Source organism: Crocuta crocuta, unplaced genomic scaffold, assembly GCF_008692635.1.
Source record: "Crocuta crocuta isolate KB4526 unplaced genomic scaffold, BGI_CrCroc_1.0 scaffold152, whole genome shotgun sequence".
Classification (NCBI taxonomy): domain Eukaryota; kingdom Metazoa; phylum Chordata; class Mammalia; order Carnivora; family Hyaenidae; genus Crocuta; species Crocuta crocuta.
Genome location: NW_027528798.1, coordinates 5764176 through 5785807, shown reverse-complemented (window position 1 = coordinate 5785807; position 21632 = coordinate 5764176). Strand labels below are relative to the sequence as shown.

At 46.2% G+C, this 21632-nt stretch overlaps 1 protein-coding gene across 1 annotated transcript in view; it reads right to left on the bottom strand.

Annotated features, from left to right (window-relative positions):
• Nucleotides 1-7201: 7201 nt before the first annotated feature.
• Nucleotides 7202-21632, bottom strand: part of TANGO6 (transport and golgi organization 6 homolog) — a 189208-nt gene continuing 174777 nt past the window's right edge. The window contains exon 18 of the mRNA XM_077755658.1: nucleotides 7202-9096. Coding sequence (XP_077611784.1) covers nucleotides 8920-9096 — 177 coding nt within the window. The 3' untranslated portion in view covers nucleotides 7202-8919. The remainder of the gene's footprint in view (nucleotides 9097-21632) is intronic.

Genomic DNA, 21632 nt, shown 5'->3' with positions numbered 1-21632 from the left:
CCCCCCCATTCTTTTCTCACAAGGAAAACTAACACATCGGTTCTGGGCTCTGGCTGTTGCACAAGAGACTTTTAAAACCTTGGAGCTTTTTAAAAAACACTAATGCCTGGACCCAATCCCAGATCAATTTAGTAAGAATCACTGGGGGTGAGCCCCAGGCTTGAATTTTTTTTTTTTTTTTAATTCCTTAGGCGATTGATTCTATTAAGCATATGAGGTGGAGAACACGATCTGAGGACTCTCCTCGGCTGAGATTTGCAAATGCATTTCTGGCACCAGGAGGACGGCAGAGAGCCAGCCGACCCCGATCCCAGACGGGAGCTCCAGAGCATAGACATGTCTGCCCATTTCCCTCTAGCACCTTGCCTGCCGCACCTGATTGAATTAACTGCCCTTAAAAACTGAACAATGAACTAATGAGCTACTAAGGCAGAAGAAAAAAAGAAAAATGAAAAAGGATGCTGATCCGAACTGGAAGTTAGGAAGGTAGAGCCAGGGAGAAACACAGAGGGGGACAGGACCAGATGGGAGGATCGGTCCCCACATCTCCGCAATACACCTGGAATTGGATCAACAGCCTTTTCGTTGGCTCAGGGGCTGCCTGACTTCTCTAGGAGAACAGGGGAGTGGGGGAAAGCAGCCCCCCTCTGTCAATGGCAGGACAGAGCTGCCAAAACCCGCCTTGGATCAGCTTTCAGTTTCTAAACAGAACCTCTGCATTTTGGGGGCTTTTCCTACCAACCCAAAGGAAGGGTTACGGTACTGGGTCTGAGCTGCTCTCTTTGGGAGCATGGAGTCCCCATGACCATCTCTCTCCCTTGGTCCTGGCCTTGGCCATGAAGAAATTCCCACATGGCTGATGCTGGAGCCCCCAACACTGCTACAGTTTCTTTGGGGAGTTTAGCGGGGGCGGGGAAGCTCATCCCACCCTCCAGCTCTCTGAAGCATCAGCACCACCATTCTTTCAGTAAAGCCAGTCTCATTCATGCTGGCCCTTCCCTAGGATTAATACGGTCACCACAAGGTTTGAAGTTGTGAAAGTGGTCTGTGGTCTAATAAAAGGTGTGTGTTGTCTGTGGTGGAGGCGGGGCAGGAACGATTGTTGGAGTTCTAGAGACTCTGGAAGTGTGGAGCAGGTGGCTTTGTTCTCCCCAGGGCCAGGCTATCTTGGCGTGCGATGACTAGGGCTGTACATCAGAAAAGCCGCACCCAGGCACTGTTCTGAGCAGGCTTCAGCTCTGAGGCAGACAGTGAAGATTAAATCTTACATCATTTAATAAGCCACTTAAAGGCCCCGCAGCTTTACCTAGTTCCCCAGCAGAGAGGGCGCTGCTGCAGCTCCGAGCTCCCTGCCAACTGCTCTCAGCGGAGATCACGGAGATCACGGCTCCCTGGCTCCTCGGCCAGCTGCTCTGGGACCTGGGACGGAGGCAGGTGCTGGCCACGTGGCTAAGCCTAAGCACCCAGGAACAGAGTTTCTCTGCCCTACCACACTCTCATCTCCCCTCGCTCTTTCTCTCTCTCTCCCCACATGTGAGAACTTACCTGTCTGGACCTTATTTTTCCCTTCTGCAAAGGAAGGCTGTTAATTCCAGTCTCAGTTTTTTCTCTCTCAGGGATGGTATGGGATAGAACTATCAATGTATTTAAGCGAGAAATATAGACACAACAGATAATAGTTTAAAGGGATCCACTGTGGTCGTTCTGAAAATGGAATCTGAGAACTGAAACCCTGCTTCCAGGAGATGAAAAGGTAAAAAATAAAACAAAACAAACAGCCAAACTTCAAAGGGGACATTTCTGGGCTCTGATTGGATTTCATGGAAAGACGTTCTATGTTTTTTATCTCACACACACACACACACACACACCATGGCTCTCTGCCTCCTCTGCTCCCAGGAAGGCAGTCTCAGGTGCCTTCTACCTAAGCCACCCCCAGAAAGAATATTAAGGCTTTAAATAAGCAATTTGTGAAAGCTCTCGAAGTAAAGGAGCAAGAAGGCTGGGGAGTTTTATCAAATCTCATCTCTAGTTGCTGGGCAAACAACAAGATCAGACACAAGTTCAGACAGAAGTTCAGGTGTCTGAGGCTGAGGCTGGGGTTGCTGTATGAGGACACTACTTGGAGGGAATCAGGGCCGACAAAGGTGGTCCATTTAACTTTTTTTAAACTTTTAAAATTTATTTTTGAGAGACAGAGCACAAGTGGAAGAGTAGCAGAGAGAGAGAGGGAGACACAGAATCCGAAGCAGTCTTCAGGCTCTGAGCTGACAGCACAGAGCCTGACAAGGGGCTCAGACCCACAGACTGTGAGATCATGACCTGAGCTGAAGTCAGACACTTAACCGAATGAGCCATCCAGGCACCCCAAAGGTAGTCCATTTAAACAAGCAGGGAATCTTTCTTTATCCTCACCTATATTAAGAACACTTTAAAAAAAAAACATTTGGAAACATAGTATCTATTGGGTAACAGCAAAGCACATTGGTTAAAAGCCCAGCTTTGGAGCCAGACTGCCTGGGTCCAAATACTGGTTTAGCTACTTATCACTGGGTATGTAATCTGGGGCAAGTAATTAGCCTCTTGTGTGCCTCACTTTTCCCATCCGTAAAACAGGGATAATAATAATACCGACCTCACAGGCAAAGTGGGAGGATTTAGTGAATTAATATACCTCAAATGTGCAGAAGAATACAATAAGCTCTTTATAGTGTTAACTGGTTATTATGCGCAGTGCTGGAGAGCAGTCATTTATCCTGGGTTTTACAAGATGAACTTCATACTTTGAGGTCCCATCAGACCCTATGTCCTGAGTCTGGTTTGGGAACCATGGTCATTATCCTGGGAAGACTCCAAACCCCTTGAGAGGGCAAACCCTAAATCTCAGGACAGAATCTCAGAACTGAAAGCCTGGTAACAATTGTTTTTTATTTTTTTTTAGCTGGCTGTACACCCAACGTGGGGCTTGAACTCACAACCCCTAGATCAAGAATCACATGCTCTACTGACTTAGGAGGTCAGGTGTCCCTGGTAAGGCTTTTCTGGAAGCCTTGCACGGCCTCAGGATTTCTCTCCAGGATGAGGACTTGTAAGCTGGTGAGTGTATCTGCCAAGTGTGTTATGTGCTCCCACTAGTGGTTTGGTATACAGAAAACTCTAGCCCCTGAAGATTTACCAGTCCTTGAATTATTTAGGGAATGGTGTCGACCGTTTGCTGTGGAGACTGAACCTGTATTTCACAGATATTAAAACAATGTTAACTGAGCAACAATGTCAACAATTCCTCTGAGCATAGAGGAATGCATCCAAAAAGCACACACTTTTTTGGTGGACATTTTGGTACTAATATTTAAAAATGTTCAAAGCATTTTGATCCAACGTTCTGACCTCTTAAGACCTAGCTTATAGAAACACTTCAGTATGCAAACAATTATGTCGAGAATCACTGAAGAATCACTGAAAATAGCAACAACTCCAATGGACCATCAAAAAACAAATGCTGAGGGCACCTGTGTGGCTCAGTTGGTTGAGTGTCCAGCTCTTGATCTCAGCTCAGGTCTTGATCTCAGGGTCATGGTCCCAGGGCCTTGAGTTCAAGCCCTGCATTGGGGTATGTGCTGGGTGTGAGCCTACTTAGAAAAAAAATGCTTAGGAGTGCCTGAGTGGCTCAGTCGGTTATGCATCCAACTCTTGATTTTGGCTCAGGTCATGATCTCACAGTTCAGGGTGAGTTCGAGACCCATGTGGGGCTCTGCGCTGATGGCATGGAGCCTGCTTGAGATTCTCTCTCTCTCACTCTCCCTTTGCCCCTCCCCACCCTCTCTCTCTAAAAAAAAAAAAAAGCTTAAACCAGCTGTAGCTCACCTATAGTACAAGACATGCCCCATCTCAAAAGAGAGAGATCTATAGGTGCTGGCAGGAGAGTGTTTCCAAGATACACAATTAAGAAAAAATATGTGGGACACTATTTATGGCTCAATCCTATTTTTGTTTTTGAAAGCAGTAATGCATGTCTGTATTTGTTTGTGGAAAGTATGAAAGGAAAGAAAGATCTGAAGGCATATACACCAAGCTGTCGGTGGTAATCTTGGGGTAGGAGTAGAGGTGAAGTTGTGGGAAGTTTTCTTATTTTTGTTACATATGTATTACACACACACACACACACACGCACTCACGCGCACGTGCGCAACCCAGGTATCTGCACTTCAGGGCTCTGTCGCTCCCCGGTGGTCTTGGTGGTGGTGTGGGGCGAGCGCGGGGGTCTCAGTAGGCATGTGGCAGCCTGTGTCAGCACAAATCACACTACAGCTTCATGGGACACCCATGCTGCAACCCCTGAGTTTTCTTCTCAAACTGTGCTCTAGTCGAAAAGTTTTTGCTCCCATACTCATTTTGGGGCGGTGGGGGGAGGATGGGGAGAGGCTCTATGGTATTTAACAGATGTTCAAGAGTCTGGCTGAGACCCAGGAAACATGCGGCCAAATCCCACCAAAGTAACAACTGCTTGTCTCCCAGTTCCACGAGGCTGTTGTGAGAATCAGACAAGGTTTTGGGTGCAAAACGACTTTCCTAACAAAAGGGAAGAAAGGGAACGCAGAGGAACTGATCCTCCTGTTCTCTGCCCCACGGGGACTGCAGAGGGTCACAGGGAGGAAGGGCAGTCCCTGAGCCCTCTGGGTAGCACGGAGCTTGGGATTCCGGAAGAACAGTAGAGAGGAATGACAGGGGATGATTCTTCANAAGAGTGCTTCAGCCGGTTCCCTGGAAGACAACTTCCCAGCCCCCAGCAGCACAGGTCTCAGTTCCAAGCAAGCCACAGGCACTGCGCACTGCAGTGAGGCTGCTGCATGTGACTGCAGAATGTCTGCGGCTGCAGAACTTGCCGGAGGACACGGCCAGGCTCTCACGGGTCACGCCTGCTGCCGCCCAGGGGCCAGGCAATGGAGACGCCTCGTGGTCGGAGGAATAGTGGCGACCTCTCACAGCCCACCCTGGAGCTCCACTCTCCTTTCTCATTCTCTGCCTTGCCAATGACATTCCAGCTGAGATCCCGGATCTCTGTGCAGAAAGACTCCAGAAGCCAGTCTGGTTTTGCACAGGTCAGAATCACTCCCCAACTTATTCCTCCCAAACAATCCACTTTCACATGTCTTAGCCATCCCTCCACCTCAGCAAAGCGCTGCTGAGGCGGGCAAGACTCCATTCGCTACCCGCGTCCCCCCCAGACACACTGAGGAAGGGTGGGGGCAGCGGGTGGATGAGGACAGACTGACACATTTGCTTTCCAGGGAAGGAGGATGGTGAAGAGTGGGGCTCACCACTTCATTCCAACTGAGAAAAAAAAGTGGCGGGGTATGAAACTCCTTTGGGCTACACGCCATTTCCCATTTTACAGCATTCCCACACTCAGCCTCAAAGCGCTGAAGCAGAAGGGGCTTCAGGGAAAAACAGGTCTGTGGCTGCCCCCCTTGCTCAGAGTGCCCCGCAAGGCTCGAGGGCTCCGGCACGTCACACCCCACCCCATCCTCTCCACGTCCCTCTGGCTCCCTCTGCCGTAGCCACACTGGCCTCCCGGCCCTTCCTCAAACCTGCAGGACACGCTCTCGGCTCCAGGCCCGTGCCCTTGCCATTCCCTCTGTCTGGAATTCTTTTCCCCCAAATATCTTCATGGTCACTTCTGATCCTTACCCAAATATCAGCTTCTCCGTGCGGCCTTCTCTAGACAACTGATCTCCACTTACAGCTCCCATCCGCATTCGCTCTGCATACACCCTCCTGACTTAATTTTTCTCCATTGCATTTAACCTCACTTGACATTCTTCTATGTTATTATTTATGTATTGTCTGTCTCCTTCCGATACAATGTAAGCTTCCCCTGAGGGTAAAGGTTCTGTCTGCTTTATTCACTGCTGTGTCCTTAGGGCATGGCAGAGCATCTGGCACATACTAGGTGCTCAACAAACGGCTGTCACTCTTGCTGTGATTTGGTCTCCTAATCTCCAGTCCCTGGCAGCTCGGCCCCTGTGTGGATGGCTGAGCAGAGCCACAGGAAAGTGAAAGAATGGAGACGGGAGGTGAAGAAAGGAGAAGACTATGAGGACATGTGGATAAGTATGTGCGTGGAGGGATGACAGCGAGCAAAGTGAAGGTTAGGAGACTTCTAATTAAAGAAGAGAGGACGTGCACAACGGCAAGTGCCGAGGAAGAAGAGACACACGACAGAGGGGGAAACTCTCCAGAGTTCTGGGAAGTCTAATCGGAGCAAGCAGTGGACGCTCGGGCAGCCGGCCTGGGCCTGGCCGCAGCCGGGGCTCTAGGCCCCTGCCCGTGTCCTGCTCCAGGGACATCCTCTGTAGGCCAAGGTGCTGTGTGGACAGGAGGCCTGGCAGGAGGAGGAAGAAACCCAGAAGGAAAAGGAGGGAGAGAAGGCAGGATGGGGCCGAGTAAGAGACCCCGTGAGCGATCCAGGCGAGCGTGGGTGGCAGAGCGCTGGGCAGTGGAAGGGACCACAGGTGAGAGGCCCAGGGAAGTTCAGTGGGACGAAGAAGGGAGCGGAATGGAAGGGCGGCAGAGGGAAGTGGCCTGGGAGGAAGCGCAGAGGTGAGAGGCAAGCCTGAGTACGGTGCTATTACATATTTCACAGCCACCTCCCAGGCCTGTGCAGGGAGGCCCCTGCTGCTGNCTGTGCTGACAGCTCAGAGCCTGAAACCTGCTTCAGATTCTGTGTCTCCCTCTCTCTCTGCTCCTCCCCTGCTCATGCTCTGTCTCTGTCTCTCTCTCTCAAAAAGAGATAATAAATTTTTTTAATATAACATTAAAAATTTTTAAAAAGAAATAAAGGTCTTAATTCTCATTCTCTTTCCCAAAGATAGATGGAGACTATATTTATTATATAATATTATTATTATATACTATTATATATTTTATATTATTCCACTTTATATATTATATAAAATATATATTAGTATATAATATTAATATTATATAATCATATTATATATTATGTATATAAAATAATTATATACATACATTTGGAAACGTTTACTATATGGTTATCTTTAGGAGGGTTATATTACAGTGTCTTTCCCTTGAATTTGGTAACAAGTTCAGATAAAGTCACTCTCTGAAATGGAATCCATCAAAATCAATAAAGAACAGATACTTTTAGCCACTTGCCAATTAATTCAAATTAAGAGGCAATTTATAAATGGAGATACAGGAACTGGAATGCTTGGTGAGGTGCTCCTTAGGAGATTAGGTTTGGAGACTAGAGTTCAGTCTAATCAAGGTGATCAATTAGGCTATATCTTCAGAACTGGAATGCATTTAATGCAAATGAAGTTGTAAGTGAATTCAATCATCCAACATATCCAATCTAATCATATGAAGTAGGCTGTATGGAGTCTAGTTAAAGGAAGTCCAAGAAACAAGAATTTTTAGTATATATCCAGCTGGTTCAAAGGAGATTTTTCTCTGATTTGAAACTCCAATCCTGACTTTCTAGACACCCTAATTCAGAGAAGGTAAACAAATCTAGCTATACTAGCTGAATGGAAATATTTCCTAAAAGCATCTAATTGCCTTTGTTCTAATTCTTTGCCTACTAACCTAACTCGTCTATCTAGAATATGGCCTCTGGAAAGGAATGCCTACCACAAAGGTTCTAAGCTAAGAACCACATCTGTAATCCTGCTGAAGAGAAATATCCTGTTACCTGGCAAATGGGCACGCCAATACAGGGCTCCTTCAGTCACCTACGAGTTTTGGGAAGCGGTGTTTTGGTTGTCTCACGCCTGGCTACCGCAGAGATTGGAGACAGAATCCGCACCTAGCCCCGCAGAGGTGAGGGCTGGTCAAGGAGCTCCGGGTCAGCCTTGTTGAGGTGTTGACAATGGGGAGGGCTCGTCCGAAGCATTCAGCCAATCTCCCCTTTTTCTCTTCTCTTTTAGCTACAATCAAAATTCAGTGGCCCAAATATATAAATAAAGAGGAGCCCACAGTGCTACATCTGATGTGATTTTGAGGAACCTTGCATCAGGTCACCAATATGCTACACGCTTAGCCCATGGTCTAAGCACTCCTTCCTAAAGAAGCAGATGACCAAATGCAATATATAAACTCTCTCATCTGAGATGTTCATGGCTCTCTTCTCCTATAATCAGGGCCATTTTAGGCAAATAGTAGCAGGGAGAGCTAACAGAATGGTCCGGGGAGACAAATACAGGGCTTACTCTTTATCTCTGGAACATTCAGCAAGCTTGACTCTTTTCTAGAGATCAAATCTTCCTCAATGCCACAGCTCTTCATCTCAATGGCAGAAGACCAGATTCAGACCTGTTATTCTTTCCAGCCAAAATAATTTTATTCCATTTTGCATGTTTTGGTAAGTTTCCTTCCTCTCCCTACCTCCAACTGCATGTCTCTACTCTGATAAACCTCTTGAGCCGCCAAGGATGAGTAGCTCGGGCTGCTCCTCACTATCACAAGGAAGAACAATCTCGCCACGAAAGAATGTCAAGGTATGTGACACATGTGCCACACAGGAGGGTGGTCAACCTCTTCTGTTCAAGTCACAGTAAGAGAATGGTCAATTAATCAAATTCTACCAGTTGTGTTAAAAATATACTTTCATCTAGTAGACTTCCTTCTCTAAACGAGGCAGGGAAGTAAAAAATGTGCAGATAAATGAGATTTGTAATCTCTTGTCTTTGAATGACACATGCTTCAGGCTGGACACAGGATGGCTAAAGAAATGCTTTAGGAAGGTCAGCCTAAGGGCACAAATGACCAGAGACAGAGAGCCAGCCAGGGTCAGCCATATTGCCAGCACCAAAGAGGCAGCGGGGCCACCTGCTGGAAGGAGTGGGCACTGCTCTGGCTGCTTGGTCCTCTACCTCCTTGATGTCCCTTGAGCCAGGTCTACGGCAGGACCACAATCTTTTTCTCCAGCTTCTGTGGTGGGAAGAGGAAGTTTCTCATTATCTCATCCAGCTCTTCAAGGGCCAGCTGGGCATGGAGCTTGGCCACATCATCGGGCTCCACACGCACCACGTGTTTCAGCAGGTGGTAGAGATCCTTAAGGACATCCCTCAGCACCTGTGAGAGAGAGAGTGTGTCATGACTATCTGTCTGCTGTGCCAAAATTGCTCAGGACAACCTATGTGCCTTCTCCTGTCTGAGAAGTTCTGTGAGAAAACTCGCAGGCTCCCTTCAGAAGCTTGTGCATGGCCTTCTCAGATGGAAGGAGGAGCAGCTGTACTGCGAGAGTCTTCCTCTGGGGTTTCTCATGACTCTGACAGCTCAGTATACTAGCCTTGAGGGCTGCCACTCCCCTATATCTCCAGGCCACAGTATAGGTCCCAGACCCCTTCCTTCAGTCCCAAAGCACAGCAGAAACCTTACAGCCACAGACAGGGACTAGTGCCCAGACCTGGTTACTACTAGAACACAGTTACTAGCATCTTCCTCTCCAGCTCCCGCAAAGCGCTCTGCTGACACCATCTGCAGTTATCTATCTTATGAAACCCAGAAGGCTCTCTTTTCAACAAGCATGCCTTTCCTTGCCACTACTTTAAAACTTTTCCACCACAGGGGCAGCTGGTGGCTCAGGTGGTTAAGCATCTGACTTTGGCTCAAGTCATGATCTCGTGGTTCGTGGGTTAGAGCCTCGCATCGGGCTCTGTGCTGACAGCTCAGAGCCTGGAGCCTGCTTCAGATTCTGTGTCTCCCTCTCGCTCTGCCCCTCCCCCTCTTGGTGCTCTCTCACTCTCTCTCTCTCTCTCAAAAATAAACATTAAAAACATAAAATATTTTTTTCCACAACAGTCCCATCTCCATGTCCTTCCTCAAGTCACAATTTGGTTTTCCATTGCAACGCTGTAACAGGAGACAAGAGAGGCCTCTGTAGACAGAGCCACACCCGGTCCTCACGTCCCACGTTCTCATCTTGAGCTCTGACGTGGAATTGGGAGGGTGCCAAAGCACTACTCCCAGGAGCTCCTAATTTCCTCCCAAATCCTCCTGGCTCTGCAGTCAGAGCTTCTAGAAAGAAACAGGTTTCAGGGGTGCCTGGGTGGCTCCATCAGTTCAGTGTCCCACTCTTGATTTCAGCTCAGGTCATGATCCCAGGGTGGTGGCATCAAGCCCCATGTTGGGCTCCATGCTGAGTGTGGAGCCTGCTTGAGATTCTCTCTCTCTTTCCCTCTGCCCCTCTCCCCCCTTCATACACACACACACACACTCTCTCTCTCTCTCAAAAAGAAAAAGAAAAACAAACAGATTTCAAAAGAACAGGGAAACTCAGAGTAAGAGGCCTTAGGGTTCAACTGGTCAAACTAGGGACTAAAGACACTAGGTCACAGGGGGTCACATGACTTGTCTGCAGCTACTTGCGAAATTACTTCTGGTCTGGGCTCGGTGCCTCAAAAGCTACTATTTTTGTATTAGGTACTGTACTAGGTATTTTTCGTATATTATCTAATTTTTATGCTGGTCATATAAAGGAAAGTTGTTAGCCTTGTTTTACAGATGAGAACATAGAAGATTAGAGGGGTAAGGAACCTCCCAAGATTACTCAGCTTAAAAAATGGTAGAGCCAGATTCTAAACACCCAGTGTCTGTGTTCTTATTTATTTTTATTGAAAAGGTAAGGCTCAGTCAGTTAAGCATCTGACTTTGGCACAGGTCATGATCTCTCAGTCTGTAGGTTTGAGCCTGGCATCAGGCTCTGTGCTGATAGCTCAGAGCCTGGAGCCTGCTTCGGATTCTGTGTCTCCCTTTCTCTCTGCCCCTCCCCTATTTGTGTTCTCTCTCTCTCTCTCTCTCTCTCTCTCCTCTCTCTCTCGCTCTCTCCTCTCTCTCTCAAAATATAAATAAACATTAAGAAAAAAAGGTAATACAGCACAAAAATTACGTATTAAAGAATTAGTTTCTCTTCTACTCCAGACTCTTAGTTTCCTTTCTCAGAGAAATATCATGCTTAATTCTGAGACATGTGCTAGATGTTTACAAGCATATATATTTTCCCTTTCCATTTCTTTTCTTTCTTCCCTTCCTTCCTTCCTTCCTTCCTTCCTTCCTTCCTTCCTTCCTTCCTTCCTTCCTTCCTTTTTGAGTGACAGCAAGACAGAGCATGAGCGGAGGAGGAACAGAGAGAGAGAGAGGGAGACAGAGTCCGAAGCAGGGTCTAGGCTCTGAGCTGTCAGCACAGACCCTGGCATGGGGCTGGAACCCACGGAACAGGAGATCGTCACCTGAGCCAAAGTTGGACGCTTAACCGACTGAGCCACCCAGGCTCCCCTGCATCTTTCTAACAGATACATAAACTATATTTTTTTCTGGTATGTGTGTAATTGAACTTTACCTTATTGATTTGCAAGAGCTTTTTGTATATGAAAAAAAGTCCATTATTTACCATATAAGTTGCAAATACTCTTTGTCATAGTTCACATTTTTTTCTTTGTGAATTTTTTTTTTCAGTGGAGAAGTTTGTGTTTTTGATGTAGGTAAATTTGTCAGTTTTTTCCTTTATGGTTTTTGGAGTTTGTATTTTGCTTAGAAGTTGGCCTATAATCTTAAGCACTGTGCTATGCTATATTGTTTCTATTTATTAGTAATGCCACCTAACATGTAGTACCAAGTTGGGTTTATTTCACTATATGCAAGCATCTCTGACAATAAGTGGTTCAAACAGGCTTTAAAATTTTTTCTCTCATGGGCCACTCGAGTGGCTCAGTCAGCTAAGCAACTGACTCTTGACTTTAGCTCAGGTCATGATCTCACGGTTTTGTGAGTTTGAGCCTGCATCAGGGTCTGTGCACTGACTGTGCAGAGCCTGCTTGGGATTCTCTCTCTCTTCCTCTCTCTCTGCCCCTCTGACCTGTGCTCAGTCTGTTGCAAAATAAACTTAGAAAATTTTTTTCTTTCATTACTTTTGTTTTTTAAGGATTGATTGATTGATAAAGTAGGCTCCATGCCCAACTCATGCTTAGAACCCACGACCCTGAGATCAAGGGGCACATGCTCTACTGATTAAGCCAGCCAGGCACCCCTCCCTCTCAGTGTTTTGGAACTTCAAGCACTGGCTGTACACTGAAGTCTATGCCAATGTATAATTTCCAAAAAGGAGGAAGATCAAAAAAAAAAAAAAAAAGAAAGAAATAGCATATAGACATTCAGCCATTTTTCCACATTTGTTGTTTTTCATAGAAATCATGTAATAAATATTTATAATAACCTATATGCTATAAACATGGACCACCTCTGCAAAAACTCTGTTAAAAACTGGAGTAAATGGAGAGGAACATGGGGGAATTATACACTCTTTTATACCTTTTTAGTATTATACTTTATGAATACATTACCTACTAAAGAATAAATAAGCTTTTTACTTAACTGAATTAACCACTAGGCAAAGGTTTTCCATGATGCCATTTAATAGATAAAAGAGATATAGAATCTGACTTTATTTAAAAAAATTTTTTTAATGTTTTATTTAATTTTGAGAGAGACCGAGATAGTGTGAGCAGGGGAGGGGCAGAGAGAGAGGGAGACACAGAATCCGAAGACAGGCTCCAGCCTCTGAGCTGTCAGCACAGGGCTGGATGCAGGGCTCAAATCCACAAGTAGTGAGATCATGACCTGAGCTCCTGATCTGAAGTCCTGACCTGAAGTCGGACGCTCAACCAACTGAGCCAGATTCTAGCCAGGCACCCCTAGAATCCAACTTTAAAGGCTTACAGTCTAGGGGCGCCTGGGTGGCTTAGTTGGTTAAGCGTCCGACTTCAGCTCAGGTCACAATCTCATGGTTCATGAATTCCAGCCCTGCAGTGGGCTCTGTGCTGACAGCTCAGAGTCTGGAGCGTGCTTCAGATTCTGTGTCTCCCTCTCTGTCTGCCCCTCCTCCACTCACTCTCTGTCTCTCTCTGTTTCAAAAATAAACATTAAAAAAATAAAAAAAAAATAAAGGCTTACAGTCTAGTAGGGAAGATAAGTTACACACATAAATAAAGAACACAGTAAGTGTCCTAAAGAGCACAGAAAGAGTACAATGAGAGGTTATAGGAAAGAGAGGTCACATTTTAGAAACAGGAAGTAAACTGGAGATGGTGAAAAGAAATGACAGGAAATGTTTAATTCAGTGAGTTAACAAGTACAGATGACTCTTGAAAAATAAAGGTCTAAACTGTGTGAGTCCACTTATGTGTAATTTTTTTGGATAAATACAGTACTGTCAATGTATTTACTCCTCCTTATTATTGCTTAATAACATTTTCTTTTCTCTAACTTGCTTTATTGTAAGAATATAGTATAAAATGCAGAGAGAGAGTAGAGGGGGAGAGGGGGGAAGAGAGAGAGAGAGAGAGAGAGAGACAGAGTATCTTAAGCAGGCTCCATGCTCAGTGTAGAGCCTGACACAGGTCTCAATCCTACAATCCTAGGATCATGACCTGAGTTGAAATCAAGAGTCGGACACTCACCCGACTGAGCCACCCAGGTGCCCCTATTGTCTTAAAATTCTTAATTTTTTTTTAAATGTTTTATTTATTTCTAGGAGAGAGAGAGAGAGAGACAGCGTGAGCAGGGGAGGGTCAGAGAGAGAGGGAGTCACAGACTGAAACAGGCTCCAGGCTCTGAGCTGGCGAGGCTGACGCGGGGCTCGAACCCACGAACCGCGAGATCATGACCAAGCGAAAGTCGGACGCTTAACCGACTAAGCCACCCAGGCGCCCCTTAAAATTCTTAATTTTATCTTTGACTTTGTGTTTTGAAAGTGAAGTACAATGGGACAAAGGAGCCTCAGTGTGAGCAGATGAGATACACCCAATATGTGTGTCCACCATTCTTTGCCAGGGCATTCTGTCCACAGCGTCGGCCATGCCGCTGGGCACAGAAATCTGATGGACCCACAATGTGTGGGAGTTCAGCAAGACTTGAAGGCAGTAAAAGGGCAGCATGCTTGTCATGTTGGTGACTGAGCAAATGGAGGCAATAATAGCCCAGAGAGGCTGCACTTCCCCTGTGAACCAGAACTTGCTTCAAACACAGAAAGAAGGCAATGGCTTTCTAAGACACATGGATGAGTAAGATACCCTACTACATCCTTCATGTTGCTCTTCTGTTTTATCCAACCATTTGCTCCGAAAACGATGACAGTACACAGTTCTTGTTCCTTTCAGTCCTTTCTTACTCATCAGCAGACTGAAGGTAACGAGTGCTGGCAGGATACGCACATATCAAAAGTGAAACAAAAGCAGGTGAGTTAGTTTTGTGCAAGGGTTCTGCTGTTCTGCGAAGACAGAAACACACATGTGCGCACAAACCTCAGAACACAATTCGTGTCAATCTGGTGATTCTACATATGAGGTAAATGGTCTTCTACTTGCATTTAAAATCGACATTGCACAATATAAAGAGGAACTGCAAGATCTGTGCTAGTAAGCTCACATGTAAAATGTTTCTCTACCTAGAACAGCATTAACAGCAAATAATAAACACATGACAAGTCGAAGGAGAGAAAGATTGTGAAAGAAAGGAAACGACTTTATATCTATATACCATTAAGGGCATGTTTTCCTTATTTTTTTGAACCAGGGACCCCACATTCTCATTTTGAGCTTGGCGCCACATGTCGCACAGCGGGCCCTGCAGACAGCTCCCAGGGCTCTGGCCCTGGGTCACTGCATCAGGTGCCTGAGGACCTTGGGCCTACCTCGCAGACATGCCACCCTGTGTCTCGTGCAGCTGTTTCCTGGGTTTTCTTAGGGAGCTGCTGAGACATAAAAGGAGTGGGTCTTCTGGCGCGGGCATGTCTAGTGCTGCCTGGGGCGCCCTTCCCACTGCCCTTTGGTAACCTCTCTTTCTTTCCTCGAGGCTGGCAGCGTGAAAAGGAGAGATGATTCCCGAAAGAGGATGACTCCCCAGAACTACTCCCTCATGATTACTCACTCATTCAATAATCATCATGAAGGGCCTACTTCGTGCCCAGGCAGCGTGCTGGTGATAAACGGATGAATAATGCACGAACCCTACCCTGTGGCAGCCACAGCCTAGTGGGGAGGTAGACACACGCACACCAGACAGATCTCCTCTCCAAGAGATAAGCTCCGCGCTTCTGCGGAAGCAAAGGAAGTGATTTCTGCCTGTGGAGGTGGGTGCAGGGAGACGGTTTCCCCAGCAGGGGCTAGGGGCTTCACTCAGACTTCTAGACTTCTATTCGTAGCCAAAGGGGAAGCTTTATCAAGTCCCCTCAGCCTCAGGCCACCTCAATTTGATGCAGATTCTAAGCAAACCCAGCCTGCCTGCTTGCTATGTGGGGCTTATTTAATTTATTTTTTAAAGTTCGTTCGTTTGTTTATTTATTTATTTATTTAGAGAGCACGAACAGGGGGGTGGGGGGAGTGGGAGAGAAAGAGAGAGAGGATCCCAAGCAGACTCCAGGCTATCAGGCTGTCAGTGTGGAGTCTGACTCGGAGCTTGAACTCATGAACCACGAGATTATGACCTGAGCCGAAATCAAGAGTCGGATGCTTAACCGACTGAGCCACCCAGGTGGCCCGCAAATACAGTTTTAAAAAAGTCTCCTGACCCTCTTTTACAATGGCATTAAGCCCAAAGTGTCTCTTACACAGAAATTCTAGAGCTCCCAGTGAGTGTTTATCACAAGGTCCTCTTGTTTCTTCTTCTGGAGGAATCTTTCACCTACTCAGAAATATCTTTGAGAATTTTTGCTAGAGCCTCCTAACATTCAAAATAAAGTTAGCTTTTACTTGTTAAAAAGGGAGCTTCTGAGGCATTCTGTTCTGCTAAGGTACTCTGCTCTTTCCTGGTGTGGGTAGGAATTTTCCCCTTGGCACTGCTGTGTCCCTAAAATAACAATAATACTTGTGCAAACACCACTTCATACTTGAGGGGTGCTGAGTTCCTTGTTATCAGTTGCCGGATCTCCTTTTTTGGGTAACTGAGTGTTAGGCAAAGGCTCTTCTTAATTAATGGGTCTATTTTAGCAGCCCACCCTGGCAAGGCTTCCTTCCATTCCCTGTGTCGCTGGGGATCCCACACATCACAGGACTTCCTCTGGACTCCCCAAGGATCAAAGCTTCCTGCCAGCCAGGGATTGTCACCAAATCCCACGGATCAGGGGCTGAATACAAGGAGAGTTCAAAGGTAAAGTTACTCCCAGGAGCCACTGTGGTGGGCAGGATATAGGCAATCCCATGGAGGAAACCTTTCATTAAGAGTTCAACACACCTGCTCTTCCCCTCAACCCCAAGCATCAAGGCCCAAGGACTCCAGGGAAAGGTGGGTGTGTGTGTGTGTGTGTGTGTAAAGGTGTGAGTGGGGGTGGGTGCATCTCATCCAAAGGAGACCTAGCTTAGCTTTTTGTAGCTGATGGTTGAAATAAACAGTTTCACCATCTGAGAAGCTCTTGGCCAGGGATTATCTTAAACAGGGATATCTTACCTAGGTTCTTAGTCTGAAAACTCTTTGGAGAGGGATGGGGTTCAGGTGCTTTATTAAGAGAATTTTGAGCTTGCATGCAACACACACACATACATGTGGTGAGGCCTGATCAGAATGTGGGCGGTGAGAGAGTTCAACAGAGGCAGAACAAAGGAGATAAAGGTTTATAGAATACACTGCAAGGGACAAGGGGCAGGACAGCAAAGGAGAGACAGTCAGTCAGAAGGCAGTGGTGGGGGTGCAGTGAAGGAGGGGAGGAGAGAAGGTATGGGAACATATGGAATTTTCCTCTTTTTGGTACCTGTGCCTGGTTGTAAGTAGGCCATATTTCCTGACCATATGCAGACAGGTGGATCACATAATGAGCCTGTCTGCATTCAGCCCAGTGGTCACTGTGGGCCCTTTTACCTTTCTCAGGTTTCCATTGCTCAAGCCTGTTGCCTAAAAGTGGCGTCTACAACACACACACACACACACACACACACACACACCTTCTCTTCTCCCCTCTCCTCCCCCTTCCTCTCAGTTCCTTAAAGCACACAGAGCTGATGCTTCAGGGACAAGGGTAGTCTTTAAGGTTAGAAATGGCTTAGAAAAAGACCAGATGAGGGGCGCCTGGGTGGCTCAGTCGGTTAAGTGACCGACTTTAGCTCAGGTCATGATCTCGCAGTTTGTGGGTTCGAGTCCCACGTCGGGCTCTGTGCTGACAGCTAGCTCAGAGCCTGAAGCCTGTTTTGGATTCTATATCTCCCTTTCTCTCTGACCCTCCCCTGCTCATGCTGTCTCTCTCCTTCTCTCTCTGAGAAATAAATAAAAAACATTAAAGAGAAAGAAAAGACCAGATGAGGCAGGGAATACTAATATGGAAATGGTGTGAGCAAAAGACTGCTTTGGGCAAACAGGTGCATTTTCATTGGAAAACCAGGAAAACAGTGTTTGACTCTTTCAATGACCTTGACCCTGAACATCCTTGAAGTGGTCATTGTATCTTTGAGTTAAGATCAAAAGAAGAAATAAATGGCAAGTATCTTTCTTCTTTTTAATTCCTAAATATATATATTTATTTGATTATAAAAGCAATATACCACATGATCATAAAAGCAATAGAACCACAACCCAGAGTATCTGGAACAGAGGAAGAAAACAAGTCTCTAAGTGAAAAACTACCTAATAGAAGCTCTATTAGCAAAGACATTTAGTAATTAGACTCATTTACATTTTTCACAAATTATTTTAGTATTAAAAATTTATTTATTTATATTTTTTAATATTAAAAAAATTTTAATGTTTATTAATTTTTGAGAGAGAGAGGGAGAGTGCAAGATGGGGAGGGGCAGAGAGAGAGGGAGACTGAGAATCCCAAGTAGGCTCCACACCATCAGCGTAGAGCCCGATGTGGGGCTCAAACTCATGAACCATTAGATCATGTCCTGAACTGAAGTCAGGTGCTTAACCAACTGAGCCACCCAGGCACCCCAAGTTATTTTAATATTTTAAGTCTCAAGGTGATTTTACAAATGGAATTTAGGTGGATGAAACTGGTATTCTTCTGTTATTATGTGGGATAGGACACAACACAAATGAGCACAAGTAAGACATTTACAGAAATAAAAACTCTAGAAAGATGTTATCAAACAGAGGATTTTCCACCTATAATTTCTTAATATTTAAGGGAAAATGGGTTGCTAAATATAAAAGGATAGGGGCGCCTGGGTGGCTCAGTTAAGTGTCAGGCTTTGGCTCAGGTCATGATCTTGTAGTCTGTGAGTTCAACCCCGCGTCAGGCTCTGTGCTGACAGCTCTCTCACTCAAAAATAAGTAAATGTTAAAAAAATTTTTTTTAATATAAAAGGCTAAAAAAGTTAAATGCAAGCATACACTAATTGTACTTAGAAATTCAATCTTCCCATAGAACCAACAGATGAGGCAAAGAAGATAGAAAGAAAACTAAATCCCATACAATCCCATCAACCTACCATTGTGGCTGAGAAATAAATATTGGGCACAAAGACAGAAACAGAGAAGTTTAGACATTGAAATAAAAGGCGGGGGCAGACAGGAGAATGGGGCAGTGTGTGTGTGTGCGTGTATGTGTGTGTGTGGAGACTGGATTAGCAGGTAGAAACTGGCCTGGCAGGCAAACAGATTCTCCAGATTGAGGCCCAGAAGAGGAGGAGACCCCAGAATCTGACTAGTTCTGTTTACAGCATGTTGGAATAAGCATTTGGTATAGGATGAATCTGTCAGGAAGCCATAGGCAAATGCTAAGGGCCCTCATTTTGATGACTGTGCCTCCATGTTAAGACAAGTCTATGGGGGTGCCTGGGTGGCTTAGTCGGTTAAGCGTCCGACTTTCGCTTAAGTCATGATCTCGCGGTTCGTGGGTTCGAGCCCCGCGTCGGGCTCTGTGCTGACTGCCAGCTCAGAGCCTGGAGCCTTTCACAGTCTGTGTCTCCCTCTCTCTCTGACCCTCCCCTGCTCACGCTGTCTCTCTCTCTCTCTCTCTCTCGAAATAAATAAAAAACATTTAAAAAAGAAAAATAAAAAAGACAAGTCTATGACTTGGTGGCTGAGGGCAGTGAGAGTGGACAGATGGGGCCAAGTACATAGAGTCAAGGATCATCAACAGACCACAACTGAGCCACCTTTTTCCAAACCGTGTGTAGGAGGCTCTGCTAAGCATTCTGGGTAATGAGGACCTGTGCCTGCCCTTCAGGAGCTCACCACTGGGTGGGGGAGACAAACGCACAGAGCTGAACCTCATGGTCCAGAGGCAGGTGAATCAGGTGGGGGTGAATTTTGATGCTCCTAATCACTAGCTTAGGGAATCCTGAGCAAACTTCAGCTCTAGGAACCCCAGTGATCTCATTTGTAAATAGGGATAATACTGCCTCTTTTTAAGGTGGTAAGAATGAGAGTTAATGTCTATCAAGATCCAAGCACAAAGACTTGCGTATGGTGGGTGTTAAGTAAGTGAGGGGTTGTCAGTCTCCCCCACTAATACTGTACTCTGTGTCCTTGTTATTCTTCTATCACTGAGGCTTAGGACAGAGCCTGGCATGTAACAGCTCTGGTGTGTAGTAGTTTTTTTGATGTTTATTTACTTATTTTGGGGGTGGGGCAGAGAGAGAAGGAGAGAAAGAATCCCAAGCAGGGCTCTGTGCTTGGGGCTCGCAATCTCGAACCATGAGATCATAACCTGAGCCAAAACCAAGACTCAGATGCTTAACCGACTGAGCCACCAGGCGCCCTTGGTGTGTAGAAAATTTTTGACGAACAAACGAATGAACAATAACAACAGCTAATCCTTACATAATACCTTTATGTGTCAGGTATGGTTCTAAGCATCTCATCTCTAGTAACTCACTTAATCCTCAAAACAACACAATGAGAGAGGTACTGTTATTATCTCCAATGTGCCCACGGCCACACGGCTGGTAACAGGCAGAGCCAGGATTCCAACCCTGGCAGCCTGACTTGGAGCCAGTGTTCTTTATTGATGACTACACTATTCTCCTCTCGAAGTGGCTATTATTTCCCTCTGCCGAAGCGGGAAGCATACAGCACACTGTCTACCTTACAAGTTGATTGTGGGATCAAAAGAGATCATGCATGTGACAGTACTCTGCTATGATAAGCCAAGTAGTACATAATTCAAAGTATTGTTGCTATTATTACTCTGATATTGAAATAATTGGATGTACCACCACAGGGCTAAGAAAATGAGGGGAAAGGCACCGCTCTGAAACTGAAAGGGAGCGAGCAGAGGCCAAAAAAAAAAAAGTGTTAGGAAGGCGAATAAATAGAGGGGCATTAGAACAGGTGGAAGAAGGGGGAAAGGGACTTAACGCAGTCTGAGTGCAGAATCAGGGCCAGAGCGGGTCGGGGGACAAAGGGTCCCTGACAACTGCCAGTTCACAGGGCTGCGGGCACCAGAAACAACTCTGCTGGGCAATCAGACAGGAGCCAGGCTCTGAGGTCTTGGAAGCGAGTAGCTAAGATAATGGGCAGGAAACAAATAAACTGGGGAAGCAGAATGGAGGTAGACAATTTGGACATCATTCAGGGAGCTCTGGCCTGGAGAAGAATAAATGCTTTCCTGATAAAACCCAAGCCCTTACTTTGATGGGTGTATGAAAAAGAAATTAAGGCTGATTCAAATAGAAAGACTGGGCTTTTGAGACACCTCACTGAAAAGCGATGGGATGGGAAGGTCGGCAAAGAAAGACAGGATTACTAATGCCTAAGAGCTTTCTATCCATGCCTGACAGAGAATCTCAAACATGCTGAAGTTCAGGGAAGCATTATTATTATTAACTGGAGGTTACTGAGCCTTTCAAAACCCTTTTATTTCCAAAGTATTTTTCTCTGCTAGCTCTAGAGATAAATGGCATTTTTGCCCTTCTTGGTTCGTGTCTGGCTGTTAAATGCGGAGGGTATCTTGAGTGCAAATTGGAGAAAGGGTAGGGAGGGGATGAGGGGAGTATCATGCATGATTTTCACTGAAGAATAAAGGGGAAATTTTTAACTGGTCGAGTGCTGAAAATGCTTCAGGGATGTAGGCAGGTTGGCAGTTTAGGGACAAAGACCAAGACAGACACTACGGTTAGCCCCTGGCAGGGGTGACAGTTCAGGAGTCCTAAACAAAGAGTGGGCGATGGGACTCACCCACAACACCTGCCCACTGCCGGCAGCTGAGGCTGAGGCGCACTGCCCGGGCTTCGAGGGGCCAGCGGACCGCGCCCACCGGGCTGCAGCCGGCTCTCTCGGTGGCAGGGCCGCAAGCAATCGCCACAGCATCTTTTGGAATGTCTTTAAATAGCAACCTGAGGAAGGCGGCAGCCTTCCTTCACCCCCACAGGCACGGAAATAGAACAAAGAAGGCAGGAAAAATGGCCGGAGTATGTGCAAAGGCAGCAGGCTGCTGCTGTGGGAGAGGAGATGGGGAGCTTTGTCCTTAAAAGGTGTTTATGATCCCAGCTTTCAAACTCTACTCTGTGACCGTGACCTTGCGTGGGGAAAGGGCTCCACTTGGCCGTCAGAGGAGGCTCTCCCGTGCAAACCCCCCACTGAGGGAGCCCAGTCCTGCTCCCTGCCTGTGCCTAACGCCTCCCACGCGGGATTAGTGCCTGCAAAAGGCTCACTACTACCATTTACTGAGTGTTTTTGAC